General features: G+C 51.7%; 1 protein-coding gene across 1 annotated transcript in view; it reads right to left on the bottom strand.

Moving 5' to 3' along the window:
- Positions 1-4,154: 4,154 nt before the first annotated feature.
- LOC104529786 (hes related family bHLH transcription factor with YRPW motif like) overlaps positions 4,155-10,933 on the bottom strand; it is a gene marked incomplete at its 5' end in the record, with an annotated part of 7,085 nt that continues 306 nt past the window's right edge. Inside the window, 5 exon segments of the mRNA XM_029086547.1 lie at positions 4,155-4,415; positions 4,418-4,848; positions 6,309-6,390; positions 6,860-6,943; positions 7,388-7,454. Coding sequence (XP_028942380.1) covers positions 4,155-4,415; positions 4,418-4,848; positions 6,309-6,390; positions 6,860-6,943; positions 7,388-7,454 — 925 coding nt within the window.

Here is a 10,933-nt window from a genome sequence, read left to right as displayed (position 1 = left end):
GTGGAAGGAGTTCAGAGAGGCTCCCGCTCTGACAGCTAAAGTCAAAACTCAGCAGAGCTTGAACTACATGTTTCCACATAAAACACCCTTTGGCTGCAAGCAGCCGCTGTGGCTACACTGAGAATGGCTTTTGTTTGAAACATATTGATGGACATTTGTGTCCCTTCCCCGGGGACACCATGCAGACAGCTACAGTCCCGTGTCCTCCTCCATCCTTTTCACTCCTGACATGAACTGACGGGCTGGGGGTACCCTCTGCCCATGAGGGCCCAAAACTGCCCCAGGGACCCCACTGCTGTCACTGCCCTCAAAACACGAGTGCAGTCGCCCCCAGTGACCAGCAATGCCCCAGATCCTCCCAGTTCACCCTCTCAAGACCTCCAGCAGTGCCTGGAGCAAAAGATGCCAGCATCTTTTACTGTCTTCACCTTGCCAGTCCATCCCCATCGATGACGCTGGTGTGAGACCCATCACCCAGAGACCTCCCACGCCTCTCTGCTACCATGTGTCCCAGTGGTATTTCAGTCACTGATAGTCATCACAAAAGATCACCCATTTTTCAACACGGATGGTAAGTTTTTGACCACATGCTGACCCTGGTTTAGGATTTCTCCTCCTTACCTTTGGGATTTTACCAGCAGAGGGCAGGTCAGGATTGCACCATGAGCAGAAAAAAAATGTAGACACACAGGAGGGAGAGAATTTCACCTGGGGCAGGCACCAGCAGAACTGAATAAGCAACATTTTTCATACAAGGGAATTTGGCAGAGCAAGGACTCACTCCCTGCTGGAACACCTGCTGCAGAGCAGATCTCCCACAGCCTGGAAGTGGCCTTGTTCACTCCAAGTAGCAGATGAAGGCTCGTTCATCAGGACCCTGTTTCGTTCTCAGTGTTTAACACCAGTGTGTGCCACTGAGCAACCCCAGCCGGACTGCGCCCAACGCAGCCCACGCGTTCCCATAGGCCTCTTCATTATGGTTTTTTGCCTGAAGAATGAGGATGAAGAGTGCGTGGAGAGTTCGGGGATTTCCCCTACAGGGTAGATCAAAAGTTGCCAGGATATGTTAGAGAAGATGTTTAGGCTAAAGAAAAACCCTGGGGGGGGAAAAAAAAATGATGCTCCAGTCCCGGGCTATTGCTCTAATCACCATGTTGCTGTGGGGAGAAAACCCCACGGGCCTGAACCGATGCCCTCCCACCCGCTCTGGCTCCTGTTTGATCAGCAAAGATCAGGAAGTGGGTTTTTTCCACTGTCTCTGTTTTGTTTTACCACTGTAGCCCGCGGGGCTGGTTTGTATGCCTGTCTCCCACGGAGGGTAATTTGGTTCCTCTCTCTGGCTGAGGCCACACTGAGCTCCCATCGCTGCCTCCAGCCGGGTCGGGGCAGCCCAGGCAGCAGCGGGACAACCCGTCATCAATAGCCCTATTATTGCTCTTGAAGTTTCTCTCCGCTTCCAAACGGATGCTGTGTTACTCCATCACAGCTGCAGTTGCTCCCTTCCAGCAATTCCCAACACGGCACTTAAAGCAGGGATTTATGGGCGGTTTTGAAAGGCATTTTGGACTGAGAAGGAGTGATGGGAAAGGAAGTAAAATTCCCACCATTCCCCGGAAAATTCTCCCAACATCTTTCACGCGCGGGATCATTTACTGGTCCTTTCCTCAGAACAGAGACAAGCTCTCAGCTGTGGCTCTTTGTTTAGTCCAAAGCATTTCCCGACAGCAAGAAGCAGCGGGGGTTATTCTGTCCTCCTTGCAAAGGGTCAGGAGACCGAGGCGAACCCTCAGAGTCTGGCTGCAAAGCTCTGCTGGACCCGATTTGTTCCCTGACATTTTTGTGGATGCTGGTAGCTCAATGAATTTATTTGTTCTCAAGCCACGGATTATTGCCAATCTCAGGGCAAGCACTGCTGTCTGTCTGGCTGATTTTGTCTCGCTTAGTGGTTTGCAAAGTAAAAAAGTCGTAGGACCAGAGTTACCGAGAGCAGCAGCTACAAAACAACCAGCAGGGATGTTGTTACCTTACAAGCTCCATCTTACCTGTTTTGAAGCTTTTCAGGAAAAAAATGTTCCTGCAAAACTAGCAGTCATCCAAGCAGGCTGGATGAGCAGGACAGTTTCACATCAACAACACTACATTTCACAACCAGGGCAGGGGTTTGAAAGACTTTATTTGACACCTTTGCTGGATGTCACAGCTTGTGAATCTAACAGCTCCGCACAGTGTAAAGTGAGGCTGGGCTACTTGCTGTGAGCTCTAGCGTGCCAACCAGCCGCAGGAACAACCGGGGTCTGCAAGGACCTCCTCTGACTTTATTGAAAGGGAATACGTTGTTCCTGACTGACTTGAGCACTTCAGGACAAGGGTGAGGAGAAGTAGCAGAGGCATTTCTGTGTGTTAAGTGCGATGACGTTCATCAAAACAACTGGGAGAGACTCACTTTCAAAACAATAGCAGATACATATATCGACATGCACATGGCAGATACGATCTGTAGGAACGCAAACACCAGCTCATCCACAGCGTCTAACCGGCTGCGCGTTTGACCTGAGGCATGGGGACAGCCTCTCCCACTTGAGAGAGGTTTTCTCCCTCTTTTTTTTTTTTACCTTTCTTTGCATTGACCTTTTCATACTTGTCTCTTTTTCATGTCACAGTGCTGCAGAGGTGGGCAAGACTCCTTGGGGTGGGCATGCAACTGGGTCCAGGCTATCCTGTATCCCAGCAAGTCAAGGCACAGATGCAGGGAACGGGGGCTATTCAGACAAGGGGGAGCACGTGGAGACCCTGCCCTGCCCACCACAGGAGTTAGGGATGTGGCACAGGAGCAGGGTGGCTCGAGAGATTCAGATTTCTGTTCCTTTCTGCCCAAAGAAGAGAGGAAGGGAGGACAGCTGGAGGAGCAGAGGCGTATCTGCTGTGTCCATTATCTAGGGGCACACAGGCCAAGGCAGAAGAAGCTTTTGGGAATCAGGACAAGTGCAGACCCGGAGCTTGCCGAGGTCTGTGGTAAAACCTCAGTGGATTTTGGTCCTGGTTTTTGGTCCCAGATGAGTAATGTAAGACCAAAACATGGTGCGGAAGAATGAGAACAGAGACACTGTGGGAGGAGAGGGTGAGGGATGCAGTGCTAAGAGGGAAGGAGGGAGGCACTTCAAATGCAGGCTGATCTGACCCATTCCCCCCCTTTGCAGTCATGGCTGTTCATTTTTAGCAGGGGACAGAGGAGAGACAGCTCCAGCAGAGCGACTGGCAGAGGGAAAGGCTTTTTCTTCTCACTTTGGCTGTCAGAGCTTTCCCCTCTGTGACAAACAACCCTTTGAAATCCTCTGTCTCGCCTGGTCTTGCCTCTTCACACCTCGGTGTGGAGCAAGGGCTGCAGAAACATCCCATCCACCCAGGCAGCCTGGCTGGCTGCTCCTGCATGGTTTGTGCAGGGACCCAGCACAGGCCCTGCAGACACGGCAGGATTTCAGCTCAGCTGTGGGAACCAGCTCTGTTAAGCTGTTGCCTCACTCCACCTTAAGGGCACATAAGTGGGAAAAGCTGGTAATGCGGTGAGGAAAGCACAGGGATTAGCAGGCAGCCAGTTCGCCAAGGGAGCTGGAGGGGCTTTAGCCTGCCTTGACGGGTGCCAGCAGTGCAGGGGAGGGGGGTGAGCTGTGTCTGTCCCACCACACCAAAATTAGGTGCTGCAGCCGGGGGACACATCGCAGGGAATCAGCACGAGCAAGTCTCTTGTCTCACAGCTCTGAGACCCCCAAGGAAATAAGTCAGTATTTCAAGGCTGACTGTTTTCCGCAGGAGAGCAACGCTGGGCTCTGCAGAGGGGATTGCTGGAGGAGGGACAAGGTTGGGATCTGCGTGTGCCCCCTCCCTCGTAGCTGGAAGGGTCTGGAGTAGAGCCGCGTGCAGACAAGTGCATCGAATTGGATGTGATTTACGTTTGCAGGCATCACGAGGGAGAGGACATGTGATGGTGAAGCGAGAAAGGCAGTGTGAGGAGGAAGGGAAGAGTAAAGAGAATTTTCTTTATGGATCCTTGGCTTCTGCAAAGCAGGAAAGATGCTTTTTCAGCTGAGTTTGTTCTTGGGCCTGTGGGCAATGAGTGCTGAAGAATTCCTATCTCCGAAGGGAAGGGGAGGGGGGGGTCAGAAAGCCCCGATTTCAGTAGCCCAGGAGCGGCAGATTCTGGATGTCCCAACCCTGATCCCAGGTCCCTGCGCAGCAGCACCCAAGGCAGGAGGCACCGTGTAAGCTGGTGGGACAGGGACGCCAGCAGAGGCTGGTGAGAAGAGGAACGTTGCGATTTGGCTGCTCTTGGACGAGCCCTCTCTCAACACACCCGCTGGCGATGGCATCCTGGGCACGGCCGCGGCGGGTGGCGACCAAGCGGGGGTGCGCCCTTGCCCTCGACCCCGCCGCCTCGGGCCCTCCGGCTGGAAGAGGCCATCCTGCTGGCCAGGAAGCTTCGGCGGGATGGCAGCATGTCACCAGGGACACGGCGAAGCGGGGCTGGCCTCACAGCAGGGCTTGGGTAAGCCAGGGAAGATGCAGTCAAAACAACCGGAGCGGGAGCAGCCTCCCTCCTGGGGATTTGCACGGGGCCAGCAGCGCTGTGGAGGAAGGACCACGGCCACGTCTGGATGGGCAGGAGGGAAGTGGCCACAGGCGAAGGCTCCATTTCTGCCACATAATTATTCAGGTGGGAGAGGAGTCGCAGCCGGATGGGGTCGGTGGCATTTTGGCCCTCGAGGACACCCAGGTACCTGACAACTTCAGTGAGACATTCGCGGAAGCCGATACTTCTGTAATCCACTGCCAGAGCTCGAGCATCTAAGAAGCCTGTAGGGATAGGACATGGGGGACAGTAAATCCATGCAGAGCTGAGGAATGTGCTTTGATTTCACTACCCTCTCACTACCACTGTGTATTTCACTTGAGGCACTTTGCTGCTGTGTGATATTACTGAAGCAGATAGCCAAGTGGGTGTCCGAAAGGACTGGACATTTGTGTGCATGAGAATAGCATCTGTGGTTATCTCATCAGGATAAAACTGCCAGGGTCATGAAGCCTCTTACTCCAGCATGTGAGATGAGTAAGAGGTTTCATTAACCATGCTCAGGAAGGCAGAATTTTTTCCTGTTGGACTCTATCAGTTATCGCTGCTGGAGACATGGATGTGGCACTGGGTCCCTCTTCACAAATGGACAATCCCTGGTCTCCCAGAACAGGGGGACACTGTGTCTCCTCGATCCACAGCTTCGCACCGGTTTCCTCTCCCTGAGTCTCAATCTTTATACTTCATTTAAACAGATATCTGGCTGAGGGACACAGGACAGTGGCAGAACTAAGACCACTGGGTCGAGAAAGCTCAAAGCCACAAAAATCAACAAGACAAAATGCAGTTGACGGCTGATTTTTAGGCTTCTGCTCCCTACTTGCAGCTTCATGAGACGATAAGCAATAAAGCAGAGAATGTCACAGCACAGCGAAGCGCCGGACCACTTTGCTTGACAGGGTCTCGTGACAATACAGCCCTTTGTTGCAGTGCAGTCAAACTGAATATCTAAACAAATGTTCCAGACCAAGTTACAGCTCTGAACCAAAGCCTGGATGCCAGCAATGTCCCCAGCAAGCCAAAAATGGGTGGTAAGCAAGCCAGAGGCTTCTTTACTGGAGCTGTGATCTCCATCCTGTTAACTGGAACAGGACAGAGGGTCTGTACTGAGGTCTCAGTACAAATAAGACCTTTGTTGAATTTTGCACAGGGCTCCCTCTCTCTTCTTATAACAACCAAGAAACAACAACAGGGGGAAAAAAAAAAAAAGGACAGAGGAAAAAAAGCCTTGTTTATTTGCTGAGTCCCCATGCAGAATTCAGCCTCTGCAGGAAATGTATCCCAGGGAGGAGGTAAAGAGTTTAATATCCTTTTTCTGGAAGCAGGCTCCATTTCTGAGCAGGACTAAGCACGTCTCTGAGCAGCTTTTAGCAGGGTGTGTGACAACAGCAGTGGTGCTGTCCCTGTGGGTCTCTGTGATTTGCTATCCCACATACCCCAGTCCTCCATATGTATCCATGGGATGCTGACCCATATGGTAGATGTAAGAAAAACAACAGGGCAGGAAACGTCCATCTGCTCTCCCTCGAAAAATATTTCCCTTGGGAAGCAGGCAGGGCAGCATTCAGGGGGACGGCAAGACACACCAGCATGGAGATATTGCTGCCTGCTGAGGCTGATGGGGAATTTCCCTTCCAGGTTTTTACCTTCACCTCACCCCTATGCTTATAAGGGCAGTTCTTACCTGTTCCTCCAGTGGCGTGAAGCATTTTTAAGTGATCTACGGTCATTTGTAGAATTTCTGCCTTCTCCAGCTTGGAAGAACCCTGTGTGTTGGGAGCAGGAAAAAAAGAGTAATTCATCATTTTATGGTCAAGAGTTTTGTGCCTCTCAGGAGCTGAGTTTTTCTTGATAACCTTCTCCCCAAAACCTTCCTGAAGCCCAGGAGTTCTCAGGTTGGAGCAGGACATCCATTCAGGGCATTGGCTCTGCTTTTTACATCAAGTGAGTAGAAAATGGAGCTCCTTCCCAGGATCCCTCAATGCACATTGCAAATCCCCATTTCTGTGCATCTTCATATCTGCAAAACACTTTCTGGATTGAATTTCTCCTCCCTAAGGCTCCTGAATATTTGTTAATATTGTTTTACCACCCATTTTCACCACCTACTTACTCCCTGAAGTGATGATGATAAGAAAGACATAGCATTGCTCCAGACTTTCTCATTCTGAGGGCTCTACCCTTACCCTGCTGCACGGGAGGATGAGTGGAAATCGGGGGGGAACACACACACACCTGCTTCTCGAAGGCGGTGGGCACCAGGCGCCGCAGTTCGGACAGGCTGCTGTTGATACGGTCACGGCGCCGCTTCTCAATGATCTGCAGAAGATTTCCAAGTGGAGAAAAGAAACCAGGGTCATTTATGGTCACAGCTCACGGTTTTAAAGCCCTCATCAACAGGTATGGCAGGTTGAGAGAGGCGCTTTGAACAGGGCCATATAAGTGAATGTTTTGGGTGCAAAAGCTGAGCAAAGAAACATTAACTAACTGGTGTGATAACCCCAGGTGAAATCATTCTCCTCCATGCCTATCCTGACCCCTTTCTGCCAGATTTGAGGCCAAACCTCTCAAAAAAATCTCCAGTTTGCTGAGACAAAGCAGGGAACAGTCAATTTTGCACTGTGTCCCAACGGTAAGGACATGCCAACAGGATCCCTCTGCACACAGGGGATGTCACAGAGAGCCCTGGCACATGGCTGGGACCAGCCTGACACCCCAGGGAGACACAGCACAACCACCCTGCTCAACACAAACGCGACTCACCCCTCTCCGCTTCTTCCTGGCTTGTATCTGAGATGTTGTAGTGGGAGACACAGACCTGGAAACGTGGCTGGAAAGGAAGAAGAGGGAATCGTTTCTTGCCCGAGCTGGAGAGCAACCTCTGTTGCACACATGCTTTAGGCACGTTTGCCATCTGCAGTTTCCGTCCCCCCCTCCCCCTCCCGAATAGTGTCTTCTGTGGTTCCCATCTCGTTTTTACCCACAACACAGAGCTCAGGAATTGGGTTTGGGGAGCCAAGCACAGACTCAAATTCCACACTCTCTCCTCCGAGAGTCTCCCACCAGCCTGGGACAGATTTCTGCACCAAATTGCCCATCCACTACCAGGCACACGACTCCTTTGATCTCAGCCTGTGCTGGCATCTCCACGGGGCTGGAAAAGCAGCAATGAGAGCTCTGGAGTCGTGTCCTTTCTTTTCCTCCATGTGTGAAACCTCCCGGCTCTCGTGTCTGAGCCTGCCCTGCCCCGTCTGCAGAGCTTTGCATCTCGGAGCTGCGATAGCGCGAGCTATAGATCTGAGCTCCCACCCAGGGCGGCAGCAAAGGGCTGGTCGCTCCTCAGGGTGAGGTTAACGGCCGCGTTGATGTGGTTTCTGAGGGCTTCCTGGAGAGTCGCTTCACAAACCACAATTTTTGGGGTGGGCTCTGATATTCTAAATGCACAGACACCCCTGAACCAGACAGAGAGGGGCCAGGACCTGGACAGGGGGAACACCTGTCAGGAGGTGACAGAGCAGGGACGCTGCCCACTGCCCAACAGCCCCAGGGACCCACTCCGGCTCAAGGGACAAGGGACATGGTGGGAAACAGGTTAAAGAGAAGGGTTCACCAACCATCCTGTGCTTGGTGGGCACGGGTGACACTAAAGGCACCAAAGATCAGCACTAGACAGGCACAGGGAGGCAAAGTTCAGTCCTGGGGTCCCCACGGAGGTGAAGTCTTTGCAAGGATGGATAACTGGGTATGGGAAACTCCTTGGAGCAAAACCCCTCTGCTTGGGGGGAGGATGGCTGGGCCACCTTCCACCTCCCCTGAGCGGGGTTTCTCCCTCCGGGAAGCGGGACTGGCTCAGGGCTGTTTCTGTGCTTTACGAAACTCGGTGCAGGGATGTTAACACGCAGGCGAGACGAGAGTCTGCAACCCCGGCCAGCACCGCGCTCCGGAGGGACTCGGAGGCTGCATAAGGCACACAAATCTGGAAAAGGGCATCTGGGTTCACCCCATCAAATCAAAACATTTTTCAGTTTGACGAAGCATTTTAATAGCAGTCTATTGAAGATGTTTCTGCAGAGACAGTGCTGTCTGCGCAGCGAGCCAAAAAACGAGACCAAACTCAGCCCATTAAAAATACATTTCGTTAGGCCCAAGTGAAGAGCTTTCAGAAGTGGTTTCACACAATCAGACGAAATAACACGTTTTTCTACTGACTGCTCCACTCGTCTCCATGCAGGTCCCCTATTTGAATGTCTGCTGGGTGGGCTTTCTCTGGGCAGAAGCACTGGCTGGCTTCACAAGCCCGAACACGCGTTGCTGATATACATAAAACACACACACGAGGAGCATGTATGATGTGAAATCGGGCTCTGCGCGGACGCTGGGGTGTTCTACACGTAGGGGGCAGGTATTGAATTCACCTGGCAGGTATTGAATTCACCTGGCAGTGCAGGAATGTGGAGTACGCACTCAAGGAGCCTGTAACAGTGAATTTTGAAACTCTCTTTGCAAAGCTGTCCAAATGGATTGCTCTTTGTGAGCTCCAGTTCCAGATGTGGATATAAAGACCTAGCTTATTGCAAAATACGTTTTTAAAATATGTTTGACAGATTTGAACCACATAAAAGATCCCGTAACTATATTCTCCGATAATTAAAATTTCTGCATTGCTCTTTGCTCGATTTTCTAATTTACGGCATAAATTTACAGCATTAATTACAGAAACTTCGTCTGTTTCTTCAAAACAAAAAGAAAAAAAAAAAAGAGAAAAAACCCAACCAAAACAAAGCCAATATCTTGCACTTCTGCAGTGACCCCAGAGTCTAAACTTGCTACACACACTGAAGCAAGACTCACACCCGGGGTGACTCACCTCTGCGCTTCAGGGGAACTGGTTTGCCCAAACCACGCGACCGATGGGTACTGGGCTGGGAACCCCGGCCAGACAGCCCGATTGCCTCCCTCTGCCCTAATCTCTCTACCTCACTTCCCACCTGGAAGTGTTTAATTTTGCCCAATCCACCAGTGTCCCATGCAGGACCGTGTTACTCGGGGTGTAAACTTGTCAGGGCAGGAACAGCTCTTTTAGCCATGTATTTGCGTGACATGAGCGACAATATACATGTACACAAATACCACCAGATCCCAGCACAGCCCAGTTCAACGACTGGCTTGAGAACACAAACATATTAGCAGCATCAGAGAGAGATCAAAAATTGATCGTTACTGTTCACTGAAATAAAATATTACAACAATTCCCGTGTTTCATCCATCAGGGTACTACACACTGGGTGTGCTGCACTGATGTAGAGGTGGGATCGATTCCATGTGCAGCAGGTTAGATATTGATGCACTTGGAAACTGCATAAGGGGTCAGTGAATTTGTGCAGGACATTACATGTCAGACATGCCCAACTCTGCTTCAGTGAGAAGCAGACTCATTAATTCAGTCCCATGAGAACCTGAGCTTGGCACCAGGCAGGGCGACTTCTCCGCTCAGGGCACCAAGATGTAAAAGGGAATTAATTCATCTGGGACCTTGCTGGACACGGAGGGAGGGGGACACTTGGCTACTGAAAAAAAAGAGTTCAAAAGCAGCTGCTTTTTGGATGAGAACAAATAGCAGAGCCCTTCCTTCATCCCCAGAGCCTGGCCATGCCCATGGACGGCCAACACGGTGTGGGAACCCGGGCTGCGAGCAGCGGCTGGGGATGCCCTTTGCCAGCAGAGCCACAGTCCAGGGAAAGGTGGTGTGAAGCCTGAGGACATCTCTGAGGAACCACGAAGAGGTCCTGTCCTTGCTATTTCACCAAGCAGCAAAGCTCTGGAGCTGAAACTGCAGCTCAGCAGTGATGGGATGGATGGAGCCTGTGAAGTGCTGCACGCTTAAAGCGGGGCTCCCTTCTCTGGCCAGGCTGCACGGGCTCCCTCCTTAATCCAGATCAAAGCCCCAGCTGGTGCATTAACAACGCATCAGCAGAGCAGAAGCGTTTCTCATGCAAAAAACTTCCTCGTTTCTTCTACATTCCCTGGAAGCCCTGGGATCGCTGGGACCGCAGCGGCATCCAGGCAGCTGACGGGTGCCTTTGCTGAGGGGGGGTCACAGCTCTATCTCGGGGTGCAGAGACCTGCAAGCTCCTGCTAACGAAGATCAGAGCTGCCCTGCTCCCCACCCGGCAGGAGAAGACAGTTGCCCTGGTTTCAACGAGGCATTTTTTTGAAGGCAATCAGCTCCTGACACAGCTTTAATCCCTGGAATACGACTTGGGGTTTCCTCGCCGGGTCAGTCCTGCCAGCATCAGCCCACACTTACCC

The sequence above is a fragment of the Antrostomus carolinensis genome, unplaced genomic scaffold (genome assembly GCF_000700745.2).
Source record: "Antrostomus carolinensis isolate BGI_N321 unplaced genomic scaffold, ASM70074v2 scaffold37788, whole genome shotgun sequence".
Classification (NCBI taxonomy): Eukaryota; Metazoa; Chordata; class Aves; order Caprimulgiformes; family Caprimulgidae; genus Antrostomus; species Antrostomus carolinensis.
The sequence above is the reverse complement of the archived record's forward strand: the minus strand, read 5'-3'. Positions and strand labels throughout refer to the sequence as shown.